General features: G+C 43.7%; 1 protein-coding gene and 2 non-coding genes across 4 annotated transcripts in view; 1 reads left to right on the top strand and 2 right to left on the bottom strand.

The window, feature by feature from the left end:
• Positions 1 to 8,026, top strand: part of LOC105888606 (thrombospondin type-1 domain-containing protein 4) — a 50,477-nt gene extending 42,451 nt beyond the window's left edge. For both annotated transcript variants that reach the window (XM_031569004.2, XM_031569005.2), the window contains exons 9-18: positions 1,677 to 1,852; positions 2,102 to 2,201; positions 2,750 to 2,932; positions 3,151 to 3,280; positions 3,777 to 3,981; positions 4,314 to 4,487; positions 4,873 to 5,046; positions 5,412 to 5,591; positions 5,731 to 5,875; positions 6,546 to 8,026. In XM_031569004.2, the coding sequence (XP_031424864.1) occupies positions 1,677 to 1,852; positions 2,102 to 2,201; positions 2,750 to 2,932; positions 3,151 to 3,280; positions 3,777 to 3,981; positions 4,314 to 4,487; positions 4,873 to 5,046; positions 5,412 to 5,591; positions 5,731 to 5,875; positions 6,546 to 6,688 (1,610 nt within the window). In that variant the 3' untranslated portion in view covers positions 6,689 to 8,026. The remainder of the gene's footprint in view (positions 1 to 1,676; positions 1,853 to 2,101; positions 2,202 to 2,749; positions 2,933 to 3,150; positions 3,281 to 3,776; positions 3,982 to 4,313; positions 4,488 to 4,872; positions 5,047 to 5,411; positions 5,592 to 5,730; positions 5,876 to 6,545) is intronic.
• A 1,165-nt stretch (positions 8,027 to 9,191) lies between these two features.
• On the bottom strand, positions 9,192 to 9,382 carry LOC116220883. The gene has a single exon (XR_004163922.1). It is a non-coding gene; the product is annotated as a U2 spliceosomal RNA (small nuclear RNA).
• A 3,128-nt stretch (positions 9,383 to 12,510) lies between these two features.
• LOC116220876 lies at positions 12,511 to 12,674 on the bottom strand. The gene has a single exon (XR_004163915.1). It is a non-coding gene; the product is annotated as a U1 spliceosomal RNA (small nuclear RNA).
• Between the last annotated feature and the right edge of the window lie 6,046 nt (positions 12,675 to 18,720).

Genomic DNA, 18,720 nt, shown 5'->3' with positions numbered 1-18,720 from the left:
CAGCTCACAGGGTGGCACACGCAGGGGTGCCATGCAGGGTGTAAGGCTGGGAGGCGCAATGCTCGGAGACGTATGTAATATATGACACTGAGCTCAGAGGCGTATATAGCATATATGAGACTGAGTTCAGAGACTTATATAATATATATGAGACTGAGCTCAGAGATGTATGTAATACATGAGACTGAGCTCAGAGACGTATGTTATATAGATGAGATCGAGCTCAGAGATGTATGTTATATAGATGAGATCGAGCTCAGAGATGTATGTTATATAGATGAGACCAGTCCAGGGGGCCTCACATGTTGTCAAGCACAGAGCAGCGTCATGCTGTGCTGTGGTAGGGAGTTAACATAGAGGGTGGAGTTCCGTGTGTTCTGTGTGTGTGTGTTTGTGTGAGACAGAGAGAGAGAGAGAAAGAGAGAGTGTGTGTGTGTGTGTGTGCACATGCACATATGAGTGTATGAAGGTGTGCAGGTGTGTCTGCTTTCATGCTAGGAACAATGTAGCCTTTCAACAGCTGTGCCGGGGTGTACATTGGTCGTGTTTTGGTAACGGTTCAGATGTCCTGGGAGGAAAGCTCTGAGCTCCTGTAACATCCTCTGGTTCCGCACCTTGTCACTAGGGGGCGGTGTTGAACAAGGTATCAGAGAAAACCCCCTCAGTGGCTCCCTCACAGCCACCCTCTCCTTCCCTATTCTTCTCCCAGTCTCACCTCAACCATATACAGTATGGCATACGATAAGACAGGCTTTTCTTCACTTAGTTGTTCACTTATTGTCAGGTGGGTTTGGTTCAAAGAGTGGCCTGAATTACATCAACTCAACCTATCTGCGGTTCCGATCTGGGTGGCAACTTCTGTTTCAGTGCTGCCCCCCCACAGAAAGAACAACTTAGTCCCTATAAAAGAAAATAATGCTGGTGAAGTCAATCCTGTGCCATCACTGTGTGTGTGTTGCGGGGTTCGTGTAATTATAGCCTGATCCTCAGCTTAGTCTGCTGTGTAAATAACATCAGGCTCATCTAGTCTCACCATGTGGCTCCCACAGCCAGCCAGGGTATGTGAAGCTGGAGAAGCCATGCGGACGGATTAGGGCTGAATCTGTCTCCGCTCTCCAGCAGAAATCCTTAAATTGATGTCTGTGTCCCTGGTCCAAACTCTCATGGCTTCACACCACATGGCGCAGACCCACGCTTATGCCCCTGGGTGTCATTTTATTTACCACAGAATGAAAGCTGGTGCCACCAGAACAGCATTTTTGAGGCAGCCGGTTAAGTAATTTGCGAGTGGTAGGAACACCATCAGTGGGCTCATGTTCAGTGCTGAGCGATGTGTCGATTAATTGGATTAAACGTGTTATTTTTTGCACTGGTAACATATCTGAGGATGACTTCATTTCTTCCAGTAATTATGAACCATGAGGTTATATTATAGATGATCAGCTAGAACTTTAAAACTTAAAAGCAAGCATTTCTGTAAATAGCATGCATGGTCATGAGAAATGGAAGGGCTCAGTTTTGTGTTGTGGTTACACTATACGGTGCATCCTTGAAGATGTCCAGCCACGTTTTCTTAAGAGGCAGTTTATGGTTCATTAGTAGCTGTATCAGTAGTTACAGGTGATTTATTTTGTTTGTGTGTGTGTGTGTGTGTATATGTGTGTTTATGTGTGTAGCTCTGCGCAGTCGATCAGGGCGCTCCATCATCAATGGCAACTGGGCCATCGACCGCCCCGGGAAGTATGAGGGCGTGGGGACCATGTTCACGTACCGGCGGCCCAACGAGATCAGCAGCACGTCGGGCGAGTCTTTCCTGGCCGAGGGGCCAACCAATGAGATCCTGGATGTCTATGTGAGTTATGGATCACCCCCACATCTCCCTCCTCACCTGCTTAAGGCCTGTCGTCCCCCTGCGCCTCCCTCCTCACCTGCTTCATGCTTGTCGTCCGCCTGTCATCACCCTGGCTGTGTGCTGCTCCACGCTCTACTGCAACACCTCCTTTCCCCCGAGCTGAGTTTGGGCTGTAGTTCCCCTTCTCCAATGTTATTGTCTGAATCTTTCCCTTTTCCCTCATCTCTCTCTCTCTCTCTCTCTCCTCAGATGATCTATCAGCAGCCCAATCCTGGCGTTCAATACGAGTTCATCCTTCCCCTGGATAACGGCGGCGGCCCCCACTTCCCCACTGATGGCAGTGCAGGAGGTCAGTGCTGAGTGCCAAATGGCTCCTCAGTGCCTTACTTCAGCTGGAAGCAGACTGGGAGATTACTGAACGCATCCCTCAGACTCTCTCGTCTCACATCATCACAACCGTCCAAAAAACCTCATGCTAGTTCTTGAGTTCGATGAATGTTTGGCAGAAAAGGGAATGTTAACGTCAAGTTAAAGAAATATGAGAGTGTGTGTGTGTGTGTGTGTGCATGTGTGCTTGTTTTCGTCTACTCTAAACATATTCAATCCGACATGCTCCGTCTTATCTAGATGTAGGAAACGAAAATTGTGTCTGTTAGGATAATCGGTTTGAATGATGTAGGAATCGTCAATTGTATGCTTGTCTACAGAGACACACAGAGCCTCTGTGCTCTTCTCAGTCAGATACACTCACATTCTCAAAGGCACAATCTCAATCTCTCATTGAAAAAGAAACCGCATTAGTCAACTTCCTTCACAGGAGCAGGGAGGCTCATATGTACCTCTCTACTCAGGGAACACGGTTAGAGCAGGTGGGCTGATATGTACCTCTCTACTCAGGGAACACGGTTAACGGCCAGGGTGTGACTGACCACTACGGTGGGTCCAGCCAGGGGTCTCAGGGCGGATACCCACCCCAGGTGCCCGACAACCAGGTGCCACAGCCCCAGCCTCCCCGCTGGCAGCGGGAGTACAACTGGAAGCTTACCGCCACCACAGACTGCAGCGCCACCTGTGGCAAAGGTTGGAACTGCAGCTGTATTCATTCTTGTGTGCTCTTCTCCAAAAAGTAGCAGACATCTACAACCATCGAAATATTCATACATGTAAAAAGTGATGTTGATGATGGTGGTTTGTATTTGTGAGAAGAGAAAGGACATTGCAAAATCATAATAAGTTAGTCACTGCTGGATACCAGTATTCTAGCAACGCAGTAACAGGTCTCCTCTTCCTCTCCGCAGGTAGCAGGTACACCGTGTTCAGCTGTGTCCACAGAATCAGCCATGCGCAGGTGTCAGAGACAATGTGTGACCGAGCCACCAGGCCCAGCCCTCAGGAAGAGCCCTGCAATACAGAGCCCTGTCCAGCCTTGTGAGGACCCATCATTTCATATCCACACACACTTACACTCAGGCATATTTGAGGACCCATCATTTCATATCCACACACACTTACACTCAGGCATATTTGAGGACCCATCATTTCATATCCACACACACTTACACTCAGGCATATTTGAGGACCCATCATTTCATATCCACACAAACTTACAAGAGGACCTATTATTTCATATCTGCACACAATTAGATACACACAGATAGGCACATGTGAGGGCACCCTCTTTTTCACATCTCCACATCAGATACACACAAGCATATGTAAGGACCCATCATATTACATTCAGACACAAATGCACACAAGCATACTTGAGTATGCTCCTGTTAGTTTTGTTATAGTGACATTAAGTTAGCGTTTTGGTAATGGTTTCCCAGTACTTGTGAGCTGAACCAGTGGGCTGAGTGTACAACACTACAGTGACCTTTACGGACTACTCTTGTAATGCGTATGTTATGCTCTGTCCACACAGCTGGGACATTGGCGAGTGGTCGGAGTGCAGTAAGACCTGCGGGCTGGGCATGCAGCACAGGCAGGTGCTGTGCAGGCAGGTGTACGCCAACCGCACCCTCAACGTGCACACCAGCCGCTGCCGCCACCTGGAACGGCCTGAGACGGCCAGCACGTGCCAGCTCAAGATCTGCAGCGAGTGGCAGATCCGCTCAGAGTGGAGTACCGTGAGTGACAGCTGTCAGTCAAAGCACTGCCCCTCCTCCCCCTCACCACTCCACATGAAGAGACAGCAACACTAAAGAGATTTTAGAGTCATAAAATATAACTCTCATGATTATAAGTTATCTAACCAGGATACGTTTTACCTCAGAATATGCCAGCAAACAAATCCTGACAAGTCATTGATTTATATTCACCGATGCAGCACTTGCATCCCATCCCTAAGGTTGTGGTGTTCTGTATCCCTACAGAGGGGCAGATTACTTGTCGTGTGTGTGTGTGTGTGTGTGTGTGTGTCTGCGTAACGCATTGATCCGATCTTTCCCTCCCTGTGCAGTGCTCAGTGCCATGTGGCGTGGGGCAGAAGAGGCGAGACGTGCACTGCCTCAGTAACGTGGGGGATGTGGTTGCTGACGAGGAGTGCAACATGAACCTGAGACCCACTGACGTGGAGAACTGTGACATGGGACCCTGCGCCAAGAGCTGGTTTTTCACCGAGTGGGGCAGTCGGGTAGGAACTGAATTTCTGATGTGTTGGAAACGGAGACTGTTTTTGGCATGTTTAGTTTCCTCAGATAGTTGTTGACTGTGTCAGGTAGACTTTGCCCACCTACATGAGAAGTTGTTCACTTCCTTATGAGTTGGGAGCTTGGCTTGTTCAATTGACTCAAATATTTGTAGCTCTAATCATCTCTATTGATAGTGTCAAGTACACATTTTATGATGTGAAGACATTCTGTTAACTTCCTTATGCAATGCATGTAGCATAACAATTTTATCAGTGGCGTAATACAGCACGACCATCAGAAATCAAAGTAATTTGTATTGTACGGACTTCATTTAGCAGCGTATTGAACTCTTACAGAGGTGACATGGCTGTCTCCCTTTGCCAACAGTGCTCTGCGGAATGTGGGATGGGTCTGCGCACCCGTGGAGTCCTGTGTCTCATGAATCACATCAGCAGTCTGCCACTGGAGGGCTGCGGCTCAGAGCGCCCCCCAGAGACAGAAGTGTGCAACCACGGGCCATGCGACAGCCGCATTGAATGGTACACTGGGCCTTGGACTCAGGTGTGTTATTGCTCCTGCTTTAAGGATTATTTTCATATTTAACCATATTTTACCATATGTAACCACATTTAACCACTGTAATGAACCTGGTTTATGTACTACTCCTACACAACTGCACATTTAAATGTGTAACCCTTTTCTGTAAGACCATTACGTGTTCTATCATGATTATGATGTGTTGCAGAGGTAAGTTTCTTTCTGTCCATCCATCACCGCTAGCCTTCCAGTTTTGTTCTCACTGCCTATTCTCACTTTACTAACGCGATCACTTCTGTAAGCACAGTAGGAAATACCCAACAAGAGCACGTGTTTGTAGCCCCTACCGACACCCAATGTGTCTCCGTCCCTTCTGGTGTCTCCCTCAGTGTTCGGCCGACTGTGGCCGGGGGACACAGCAGCGGTCAGTGGCATGCCTGATGAGCTCTGATGACGGCTTCACCGTGATGCCCCAGTACGAGTGCTCCTCCCTGGACAAACCCCTCGGCCAGCAGAGCTGCCAGATCAAAGCCTGTGGAGCCAAGTGGTACCACACTGATTGGAGTGCGGTGAGTCATATATGTCAGAAGTCAGGCGCCATTAACTTCATTGGTAACGAGTTAGGAAAGCAAGACCACACCAAATACTCTTAACTGGCCTTCATTTACAAGATTAAAACTGAGAAAATGTGTCTGTGTCTGTGTGCAGTGCTCTAAGACATGCGAGGGTGGCTTCCGGATCCGGGAGGTGCGTTGTCTCTCGGACGACATGCTGTCTACAGAGGGCTGTGAAGAGCACCTAAAGCTTCCAGACAAAGAGGAGTGCAGCCCTGAGCCCTGCATCCCTCAGATAGGTCAGTCTGGCTGTCTGTTTGTAGTCTTAGCCTCAGATGTCCCGCCCACAGAGTGCCATGGACTGTCTGGTGTGTGTTTCTCGTACAGTTAGACGGTGGAAGTGGTACAGCACAAATGCAGGGTCATGAGTAGTTCACTGTACATCAAGGGTGTTATATATATATATATATATAAATATTAGCTGTATAATTTTTTCTTTTGGAATTATCATGCAGAAGTATGACCGAGTTAAATTATGTTTATAAAGTTTGTATTTTAAGACCATATTGTCAGGTTCACAGAACTAATTTGGAAATGATGACAAAACTAAAACCTTGACACAGATTTCCTTTTAGGGGGTAAGTCAAAGTAATATCCCTACAAAAGAGAAAGAGCAATCTGAATGGTATACATTTGGAGTTGTTTTTATTAAAAGGTAAAATGTCAGTGTTAATATAGGAAAATGAAAACATACAGATATATGTTACATTGGAGTAGCTGACACAGCATTTAGATTGATCCATGGTAATATTCATACTAGTGATCTTGTGGTGAACGTCAGACTTTGAAACCCAGAACATATAAATAAATAAATACATGTCATAAGATATGTTGAAGTTAAATATTCTGCTACCATGAAAGGGTTGTATGTACTTTCTACTTAAAAAGAGGTCCCACAATGTCTTCCAGATGAGAACTGTCGGGACAAATACTTCAACTGCAACGTGGTGGTCCAGGCTCGCCTGTGTGTGTACAACTACTACAGTATGGCCTGCTGTGCGTCCTGCTCGCGTGTTCCCCACAGAACCTCGGGGTTCAGAGGCCGCCGATAGCACCCCCATCCTGATCTGCACTTCTACGGCTCCCCCAGACTCGGACTACATTGATCCCTGACCGCAGCATACACTGGCCCCAGGGAAGCACTACGGGAGGGAGCCGCTCTTAGACTTATAATGCCGATATTAAAAGGAGTGCCCGGATTTCACATTGGGAGAACGTTTGGGCTTTTGGAGAGACAGCAAGAGCTAAATCAAAGGACAGGGTGTTGAGAGGAGGCCATTTTGGGAGGTCCAGAAGTTGTCTTTTTCAGATGGAGGAAAAGTGTATGTCTTCAGCCCTGTGCTGGAGGAACTATCCTCTCTCAGCCAATTCTGAACCCTTGACATGACAAACTCCAAGAGTCATGAAACACTGGGGCTCACCTTGACCTTGAGGCTGCTGGATCAAGGGATGGCGCAGGTCACAAGTCAGAACAGCCCTTTCAGGAAGAGGACGGACAAACAATGTCACATATTCAGACACAAGTGGGAGAATTGAACAAAGAGGAAAACAACTTTATGGATAGTACTGAATTGATGTAATGATGCTATGTATAAATGTACACATTTTTATAGGATTTTCTACAAACAAAAAAAAAACAAAAAAAAAAAACTCATATTTATGACAATATTATTAATTACTGTCTATGATGTGATGCATACTTCCACTTGCTCCGTCAGACTCGTCCCCTAGGCGACGGCCCTGCTCCCTGGGCTGTCATATCAGAAGGGGTGATGATGCTGGCCCACACAGAAGGTGCATCGGAGCCTGTGGGCATTAAAACACAGACATAACTATTATAAGAACATGCTCTCATGTGCACTGGAAAATAATGCACACGATGGCCATATCGCCGTATTGCCCTGTCACATTGTCTCACTTGATAAAACAATATCAAAAGCAGAGCAAGTATACCTGGAAACAACTGAAACACACCATGAATCATCGATGAATCGCAAACTCCAAGACACAGATCGATGCAGTGTTGAATGATAATGTGGATGTTTTCTGATGATCCTGTCCTTAAACATTAATAAGTAATACGTGCAGGTCCAAGGCACATTGTTTTAGGGGTCATACCTTCAGTTAGGATTAAGCTACAATGAAGTGCATATATCAATATAGATTTACATGTGTTCCTGTAACAGGGAATTTCCTCTCTAAATACAAAGTAACTTGAAAATGATCACACAGTTTGGCAACCACAAAACTGAAGAATATTCAGTTGTACTAAGCAATTCCATTATCACAATAACCAATCTGTCATTTTCTCGTGATAAGAAGACACCATTACGATGAGGATTTGGCATGACGGGGAAGTTGAGATAATAAACTACTAATTTATACAACTATTTCCATTGCCGTGTGTGTGTGTGTGTGTGTGCTGTACAAACTGTACCTTTGGTGTTCCCCATTATAGCATCATCCAGCCTGGGCTTCAGTCATTGGTCTGAAGATAGCCTGACAGACTATACACAGCACTGTTCAGAGAGAACATATTTAGCAATATTCCCCCAACGCCCTACTTGTGGGAACATGTAGGCCCTACATGTTCCCACAATAGCAGCAGCAGTAGAAGTAGCCCTGGAACGGAGTAATACATCCCGCCTGCTGACACACACAGTACAGAGCCCATCTACAGTACATGGCATAGATGGGGCCATGACCCCAACATACACACGTATACACACCCCACTACAGATAATCTCATTCAACAGCTGTTCATTAAGAGGTTGTCTCACAAGGTTATGAGCTTCCCCAGTACTTGTCACTTCAACAATGCATCCTGCCATGATATCCAGTATTTATGAGATGGATCAGACTTTTATATCAACTCAGAGAAATTATGTAGTAGATTCACACATTTGTGCAAAAGCCTACAGTGACTAGACAGTTATGCGTTCAGATTGGTCCAAAGTCTATTTGGATTAGTACAGCGTCTACAGTGAGAACCACTGGATTCCACTCCCCTCGTCTTGTCTGAGGCAAGTGACACGATGTATTCCATAATTTTTCTGCGTTAGCATATCGGTAGCAACATCTTTATTTTAACGGTACGAGACAAGACAACAGTTCGTTACAGTCTACAGTTATCAGTCTAACTCACCAAACCGATTGTATAAAATGCGAACACTGAAAACTACAAACTTCCGGTCGACTCCCATAGTATATTACACATAATCGTCTACGTTTAAGTCTTGTAAATAGACAACCGTACAGGCGAATGTTTTTGAACACTCCGCCTCAATCCTTCCCGGTGCAGCCATAGACTACTGTCATCAGTCTGGTATCACCCGGGAATCGGCAGTTTTTCGGTTCTACACTCTTAAACTTCCGCCTATCACTCCCGATTGTTTCCATAAATCTTCTAGCTTACATTACGAAACACTTCGAAGAAGTCACGTCTGCACTTAATACTAACATCACTGAACACTGCATTAATCATCTTAGACCGACTTGCACTAACTAGCAGTGAACTTATTCATCATTATTATTCACAAGTACGTTCTTCCCGGTGGGAAGTGCACCGTTCCTGGAGGTACTGCAATACCAGGTCGATGCGTGGAGTGGACGGAGCAAGCCCCTATTCCATCTCCCAGTTCCAAAAATCAATTTAATATATGGTCCCCGGGTAGGGGACGTATCAGATATTAAACTGATAAGAACAGATACTACACTTGATCTTAGCCAAAAGGCCGAGAAGCGATGCCGGACCGAACGATACGTGAAGGACTGCATTCTCCGTCGTAATCTTCACGATTAGGATATTTAAGAAAACCTTCTTATTTTTCTTAGCGAGGATGTCCGACGATTTGTTCTTTTCACATTCAATTACATGTAGCGTTTGAAAGTCCCTAAATCACTACGTTTCATCCTTTAAAAGAACATACTTTTGATGAGACGTTACACGGGGCATCTCCTCAACCAATCAGCTACGAGTATATAAAGAGAAGTTTAGGTGAATCCGATCTCATTGAAAGTTCTTATAATGTCTATGAATTTAAGTGTATCGATCACAAACATTACATCGTGGGCTCCGGAAAGTGCTATGCTTTCAGATTTGATGTTTTATATGAGTTATAATACGACTCATCCACCCAGCGGAGAAAAGTGGTATTACAATATAACTGATACTCGTGGGACAAGAAACTACTAGGCTAAATCCAACAGGTTAATGGGCGTTTCCCTCAACCTCCGCACTATACTAAAGTTGTTTCCCCCTTTGCCTCTTTTGCGACCATCCCGCAGCTGAGGAGCTTTAACGCGCCAGGCTTGCTCCATGCCTGATTTGTATTTTTCTTCTTGCTGTATATGCATCACACTCCTCTTACATAGACTCCCCCACCCAGCGGAGAAAAGTGGTATTACAACATCACCGGTATTTACTTGAAAGCCTATAACTACATGCATCTGGTGGCAGGTAAAATCCATGATCTGTCCCCCAACTTAAATTCCACACTTAGGCCACTCTAGAAAAAGATAACAAATAATGTACCTATTAAGGGAACTATGCCGCCGTCTTATACCCAACACTTTAGAGACTCCCAAAGCCAAACATTCTCTCCAACAAGTCTGACTATGCTCCACACCATGCAATAAGAAGCCACAGTACCGCAAATGACCACACACACAAATATTACACAGCAAATATTACTGTACATTACTATAATTAAGCAGGAGACGGCACAACTGAAAAGAGGTTTGCTATGAGCGGGGACACAGACCACCCATGGAATAACAACAGAACAGTAAACACTGAAAATCTTGCTGGCATACGAACAGATGTCTTTTGATAACATATTTGGCAACGTCTTGCTGTGAAAGCTTTTCTTACATTTTTGAGGCGGCTCCAACCAAGACCACGTAACTAAATATTTAATAGTCTGAAAAGCTCATGAGAACAACTGGGGTGTTCAGTCCTTCTCACAAATTGAAACCATGATTTAGAGGATGATGTGCAATATATTCATTGTTTCTAAAACAGTGCAATGTTGTCGTTCAGAAAGCAGTGTCTCTAATGAACATTTCACTGATGTATAGACAGTGTTGGGGAGTAACGGAATGACGTTGATGAGTAACTGTATTCTGTTACAGTTTAAGTAGATGGTATTCAGAATACAGTTACATTGTTGAAATCAATGGATTACATGACGGTACTTCTCTGTTTCACAAGTTTATTCACTCTCTAAATAAATGAAGGCAACTTGATGCATTTCCCCAGAAGCCCCAACATGAAAATGAATGAAAATGAGCTATTTGCGTGATCAGTAGCTGCTAATGGAGTCGGAAAAGGAGCAGGTGCCAGAGCCGGCACAACAGAGCCAGGGCAGGAATGCTTTTCTATCCTGGAAATTCTAACAGCATTTCACGTTAAAGAAAGAGAAGGGAGAACGTAATATAACTGTGCAGTGTAACCTCTGCTTGTCAGCAACCAACCTCCTTTCAGCGTCGTAAAGACTCCACCTCCAACCTGAAGAAGTCTTAAAGTACGTTTATTTTTTTAATTAGCCAAGGGTAGTCATTTGCTGTAGTTTTATGGTCACCTTGCTATTTATAGTTGTATCAGCCAGATGTGCGGTTTTACGTTATCCTATGTGCTGATTTAATAGCCCCAGAGCCGTGGAAAGACTCTGATTAGCCCTGTTTGACATGCTAGCTAACGTTAGCTAAAATTAGCTTAATCTGCGGTTAGATTTTTGTAGTATGCAGTTCGGGACTACAAACACAAAAATGTATCACATTCAGCCATTTGGAAGAGAACAACACACCAGAATAGGCCTGTTTAGTAAGCAGTATTTGATGGCTGCATTCCTACACTTATAAAATGCAATTCAATGTGGAAGTAATCCAAGTATTCAGAATACAGAATAGTCAGATTAGTTAATGTAACGGAATACATTACAGATTACATTTTTGGGGATGTATTCTGTAACGGAATACGTTTTGAAAGTATCCTTCCCAACACTGTGTATAGATTGCTCAGGTGACCTGGTAAACATGATCTTTTATAAATCTTATGAATGACTTATGTTTTGTGTATAAAGCAAAAACTATACATCATAAAGTCTGTAAAATGTATGCCATTCTGCTATGGCTGCTCAACTATGGCAAAAATCCTAATCACAATTATGTAAACATGATGTATAACCTAAACCAGTAGATAAAAAAAAAAAATTACACACACAGGACCTGAAAATAACTGTATAGATATGACAAGGACAGACAATTTGAACATTGATACACACACACACAGGACCTGAGAATTACTGTATGGTTATGACAAGGACAGACAATGCGGCAATATTTACGCACACACAAAATTGACAGACATATGAAATTTCCCTCCTTTTCTTACACGCCATAATTCCATTACTCCTGCTGATGGTATTTCACATCACAATAAAATTTGAGTTGGTGCACTCCAGCTCACACCAAAACACACTGAATATACTGCTGCTAAAGTTAAGGATAAGTACGCAAACAATCTCTTTTTAAATGACTACATTTCTTTCATCCAGTGACATGGTACCATGAAGTCAGTGATATGGCTGACATCAGGATAATTTTGTTAATTATTGGCCTATCCTCCATTTATTGACCACGGATTCAAAGGAGGATGGTCACACGCAAGACAGAGGTCCAGTACTCAGCCAACTAAGAAAAGCTGCATTTGTACACAATTAAGCATTACTAAACTATCCTGTTCTACAGTCATGTGCAAGAAACATTCAGAGTAAACTAATCCATATCTGCTCTGTATCCTGTTTGCCTCATATCCACCCATTGCTAACCAAGTACACCAGCCAGACATCATTATTATTATTTAACACAATATCAGGGGAGAGCGCGAACGCAGTCCCCCACTACCAGAAATTATGCAATCGAGATTCCCACATTTGGGGAATTCGCATAGGTCAGCACAGCCGGAGTGCAATGGCTGAGCCTCGCCATGGGTGAACCACCTTCTTGATCATGGTATCTCCCTTGCCAGGTAAGTATGAGTTGCTACAGGCAAGTGTGGGTACTAGACTAACTGCCATACATTTCACACAGATGGTAGTACTATGATTATGCTTACAATTAAACACCTCAAGCAATAATACATTCACAGGCACTTTACTGGCATTAACTGTACCATACAGAAATCATGTTGTGCTTGAAATAAGACAGACAACAAATTATAAGCCTGTACCATGATGCACTAGCAGCCATTACCTAGGCTATGCACAAAGCAAGCCATGTGATCATCTCAGCTAAAATAGTAACAAGGAGTCTATGGCCCAGAACTATAAAGTAGGTGTACATCTCTATTCATACAACTAAAAGCACCAGACTACCAGCTTGTGTTATATTCGTACATGTATTCCACCATTGTTCTGTTTTTAAACGTCGTCAGGATCAGCTGCATATTCTATTGTTTACATTCAGCAATCCAGATGAGCCTGTAAAAGGATGCTACGTTTCTCACGATCATCTGACTGCAAACGTTTAAGTTGAGTAACGTGTGAATAAACACATGCATTTTAGCATACTGAAAGATGCTTTGGCATTTCTAAACACTTACATATAGAAATATTTCTGTGTTTTAGCTAATTTACTACAACCGGAAATGCCTCCATTTTTGTCCAGCTCGTAAACCTTCCGACGAACCCTCGCATCCCATTCCAAACTATGGTTCCAGTCTGTAACCATGAATAAGTGCACACAAGTATATCTAAATTTGACCGTTAAGACAATTTACTACTTAATTGTATTAATTTCAAACAAAATGCAGTAAAGGTTTTTACAAGCAATATCCTGACGAGGCGTCTTTATTCTATGCCCTAAATACTTCAATCAATATTTCATCAGAGATCACCCGAATGAGACACTGAAATGACGCAATCTACCAGTTATGTCCAGTATTACTATACATTTGGAATACACGTCGATATTTCACAGATAAATTAAAATACCATTATAGTTAATGAATCACAGATTAACAAGTGGCTAATACTCTTGTCCACCCAGTGACGGAAAGCTGTATTTTCATCAGACAGAGCCACAGTGGGGATATTAGAAGGCCACAGTAACCTACCGTTTCTGAATTCGCCTCCAATGTGGGGCTTAAATAGCCAGGCTAACTGGATTTTTAGAAGGGAAGGTTTCAAGGCTACACGGTCCGTTACCTTATCCATAACATTTCAGGTAACCTACAGGCCTATTGTCTCATGGTTTATCTGCCCAGACTTTTCCAGGGCAAAAGTACCATTTTAACAGATGGATATCACCAAGCACAACACTTAAACACACATTAACGGTCAAATCAACTTGTCATAGAATCTGGTGATATCACTTACGCAACATTTCCCTTGGCCATATTTGGTAACCTAACACTGAACGGTAAATGAAAGACCGACAAAAGTAGTTTACAACTAAATGAACGGACCCTTTCGTAGCAGCTGATCACAGGCCTGGCTTATAGGTTAACGTTAGCTGTGCCAGTCACTCAAGGTCATACTTTAAACTTCCATGACCGCATCAACCAGAAATACTCGTCAATTTATACGAGTTAGCAACCCATTAACATCTAAAATGCTGTGTAATGAACACTACTACACCTACTTTCAACGCTCCCGTCTCTGCAGACCGAATGTCTCACTAAAAACATATGGCCTACAAACACACTATCCGAAAGAATAAAAGTAGACAACGTTGTATCGACGATTAAAGACAAATGGCAATTCATTTTAAATACATATATTTACGATGATACACTTTACATTTAGATAGCTACATTTGCGAGGCAGAAATCATGTCGGGCACCATACTAGCTTGGCTACCTGTTAATAGCGCAACGTGGCCTACATCCCAATCAAAACCGCCCAAAGGCAATGAAACTCGATATTAATAAAGAACTAACTACCCACTGTCAACTTAAACACTTGTCAATGGATAAAAAAAGCTCTTACCTTTTCATTCATGCACTGTAACACTGATGCACTGAAACTCACAAGGAATGGAGAATCATGGGGAAACCCCATTAAAACAGTGCAATATTATTTTGGTTGCAATAAAAAGCGAAACACAAAACTCGAGTCCTACAAAGATAACTTGTAGCATTCGTACAATTCGGTTATTGCGTCCTTGCAATGGAAGAACACATCACCCAACATGGATGCAGATCACATGAAGCGCCACGTGCACTCACTCGCCACAAGGCAATGGTTCAACTGTCTTTATTCTATTCGTGTACATACATTTAAAAAAGTAAGAATGACTTATTCCTTAAAATATATCTGAAGAGACTAAGACCTTAAAACTATTCTCGCCATAAAAAATGGCAACATGATCATGTAACGAGACTATTCAAAATATACGTTAAAGCATAGTCTATTGAGAGAGTTCCCCAATCGGCTACCTCAGAAATAAAGCGCAATGCACCTTTTCTTGTTAAAAGCCTAACTAAATCTTAGCATTTTCAGTGCCCTACCTCCGAGGATAGAAATTGTGGAACTTCAGGGTAAGATGGTAGAAAGGAGTCATGATTGGCTTTCACTTCCATTCCAGCGATTTCTGATAAACGTATTCTAGGCCTGCTTTTTGGACCACGCAGTTTCACAAACAGCTGACATGTTTGGCCATGGTAGGATATACCTTAACACCATGTAATGTCCCGCTCGATCCAAATGTTTTTTTTATTTTTTACAAAGTAGCCTACATTTGCCAAAATAACGACGAGCAACATTGCACAAATACCTCTCTTACTGCTACAGTCTGAAATATATCAATTGATTTCGTTTTCTAACAGCATACTAAAGCTGCAAGCAAACGTGCAAAAGCACCGGTAGCCTACTCCGTTCCTCTCCAAAGTAGCCAAAATAGAAGTCTTGTTTTAAAACACCGTCACATTGAGAAGCCCTCACTTCCATGTTTGAACACAACTTGTTCGCCAATTGATGTCACTCAACGATGCAACGACGACCAAGCTTGGTAATAACAGTCAATCACGTGTCAATCCACTACCGATAATTCTCAAGAATGGGTCAACTAGAAAGCCATTATCTACAAAGAACGTCCAGAAACGACCCAGTCAGAAACATGCCCATCTCATAGATACTTGTCTCCAATAATAATTTCTTCCACCTAGGTATTGCAGTGCTAATACATACCACCAACACTCTGGCATGTAGTTATCCTGCAGTGTGTGGGCCGGCTTGACTTTTCAGCGTTTGATTCAAATAATAATGATATAACACAAACACTGGATTCATTTAAATGTATTTAGTTTTAGATGACTTATCTCCAGGATGTATGCTAATTTTACAACCAGTTGTGTGTTTATTTGAGGTAAAATTCGGGAGGCAGCAGAGATTTTGGAAGCAAAAGGGACTAGTTAGATTTTTTTTTTAATCTGCTTGATGTAACCTGTGATAATACACTGCACGGAAATGTGCAAATTGGAATTGTATTAACCATTCATTATATATTAACTGTTTGTAACATGTGTTCATACACTGCAGGCTAATGTGCATTATATAACCCCACATAAGGGCACATAACCATTTGATAACATTACCTCCAAGAATAAGATTTAGAAGATGCACTAAAAACAAAACCTTCACCACTGTGTCATGCAGATGTCATCCGTCACATCACCAGGACTGAGGCTGTGCCCTGCAGCAGATCCAACGTTTTTGAAAGAAAGATTTAGTGACCATCTAATATTCTGTATCCTGTTGTCTTTGGCCTTTGCATTAATGTATTTCCATTTCCTATGTTTGTTATGTTTAGGCAAGGTCTCTAACGCATTCTGAATAATGGCCACATTATTCACAGGAGTCTGTGCTGTTGCTGTAGGGTTGAGCCATTGCAGAGCCCTTGTCTGTTTCTTGCAAACGGTCATCTCTATGGGGTACCGGTGACTTTGCAAGGTGTGAGACTTGTGAATGTGATTGAAGAGCACTTAAGAGCCGTTATCCAAACAAAAGTAACCCCCCCCCCCCCCACACACACACACACACACAAATGTTGTGTTTTCAAATGCTGACATTTGAGGTTGCAGCCTGGTCATCACCCTGGCTGTCTGCTGCTCCACGCTCTACTGCAACACCTCCTTTCCCCCGAGCTGAGTTTGGGCTGTAGTTCCCCTTCTCCAATGGTATTGTCTGACTCTTTCCCTTTTCCCTCATCTCTCTCTCTCTCTCTCTCCTCAGATGATCTATCAGCAGCCCAATCCTGGCGTTCAATACGAGTTCATCCTTCCCCTGGATAACGGCGGAGGCCCCCACTTCCCCACTGATGGCAGTGCAGGAGGTCAGTGCTGAGTGCCAAATGGCTCCTCAGTGCCCTACTTCAGCTGGAAGCAGACTGGGAGATTACTGAACGCATCCCTCAGACTCTCTCGTCTCACATCATCACAACCGTCCAAAAACCACATGCTAGTCCTTGAGTTCGATGAATGTTTGGCAGAAAAGGGAATGTTAACGTCATGTTAAGGAAATATGAGAGAGAGCGCATGTGTGTGTGTGTGTCTACTCTAAGCATATCCGACATGCTCTGTCTTCTCTGGATGTAGGAAACGAAAATTGTGTCTGTTAGGATAATCAGTTTGAATGATGTAGGAATCGCCAATGTAATGCTTGTCCACAGAGACACACAGAGCCTCTGTGCTCTTCTCAGTCAGATACACAGTGCACACCAGCCACTGCCGCCACCTGGAACGGCCCAAGACATCCAGCACGTGCCAGCTCAAGATCTGCAGCGAGTGGCAGATCCGCTCAGAGTGGAGTACCGTGAGTGACAGCTGTCAGTCAAAGCACTGCCCCTCCTCCCCCCCACACCACATGACAGCAACACGAGCAAAGAGTATTTATACTCATAAAATAGATAGTTGTTGACTGTGTCAGGTAAACTTTGCCCACCCACATGAGGAGACATTGTGTCAATTTAGTTCACTTCCTAGTAGGTTGGAAGCTTGGCTTGTTCAGTTGACTCAGATAGTCGTAGCTCTAATCGTCTCTATTGACATTGTCAAGTACACATTATATGTTGTGAAGACATTCTGTTAACTTCCTTATGCAATGCATATAGCATAGCAATCATATCAGTGTAGTAATACAGTCCTGCTTCTCCAATGCATTCCAGACTTCAAGGACCTGTTCTTCTGCTCAGTTGTTAGTGAGGTGAGCGCAACCACAGCGTGTACATCAGTCTGTTGTGCTAAGCACTGATGTGTTGTTTCGCTTAGCCATCTTCACCCTCTGCACCACAGCAGCATCAACAAGTTCGTCTCTTTTAGTGTGGCAGTAGAGGGTGTTGCCCCAGTGTGTCCTGTACAACTGGTTGAACTGCTGTGGCTGCTTGTCGTGCTCGTCCACCGCGTTCCACGCTTCAAGAACCCTGTTCTTCTGCACCGACGCGAGGCACAACTTGCCCTGTCAGACCAAACTCCACCAGCACAGAGCAGAAGATTTCCAGCTTCTGAAAGCCTGGAGGAGGGTTTGGACTGCAGGCATCCTCCTGTTGAAAGAGAACAAATAAAAAGCCATACGAATGCAGTAAGTTGAAATGTGTACAGTTGTGTTTGTTTGTTTTGTTTTGGCAGTGTATTTCATTCTAGCAGACACAGCTACTCACAAAGATCAGAGGGTGAACAGTGGAGGTTTCCTTGCTGGTGAGCGTGATGTGGGGCAGGACGGTATCCAGCATGTAGTCATGTGCCTCCAAGTCGCTCTGGTATGCCTTGTCAGCCTCATCTGGATCGAGCTGCCCAGGCAGAACCACCTCCTCTTCTGGATCAGGTCCATGTCCTGCAGAGAGAAGGGCCCAGACTCCCCCGTGCTCTGGCTGAACAGGTACTCCAACCCGAGCAGCTCATCAGCAGGGGCCCGGAAGTTCTCCTCCACCGTCTCCCCAAACAGCTGCGTGACCCGAGTCTAGGAATTTACCAAATTAAGTAGTTTTGTATTTTTAATTAATACAAAAAATAATTATTAACTCTGCATCTCACTTACCTTCCACAGACTGGCTTGCAGCTAACAGTGCAGTCTCATCACCTGGCCAT

This window comes from Clupea harengus, chromosome 6 (assembly GCF_900700415.2).
Source record: "Clupea harengus chromosome 6, Ch_v2.0.2, whole genome shotgun sequence".
NCBI classification, from domain to species: domain Eukaryota; kingdom Metazoa; phylum Chordata; class Actinopteri; order Clupeiformes; family Clupeidae; genus Clupea; species Clupea harengus.
This window is presented reverse-complemented; position numbering and strand designations above follow the sequence as displayed.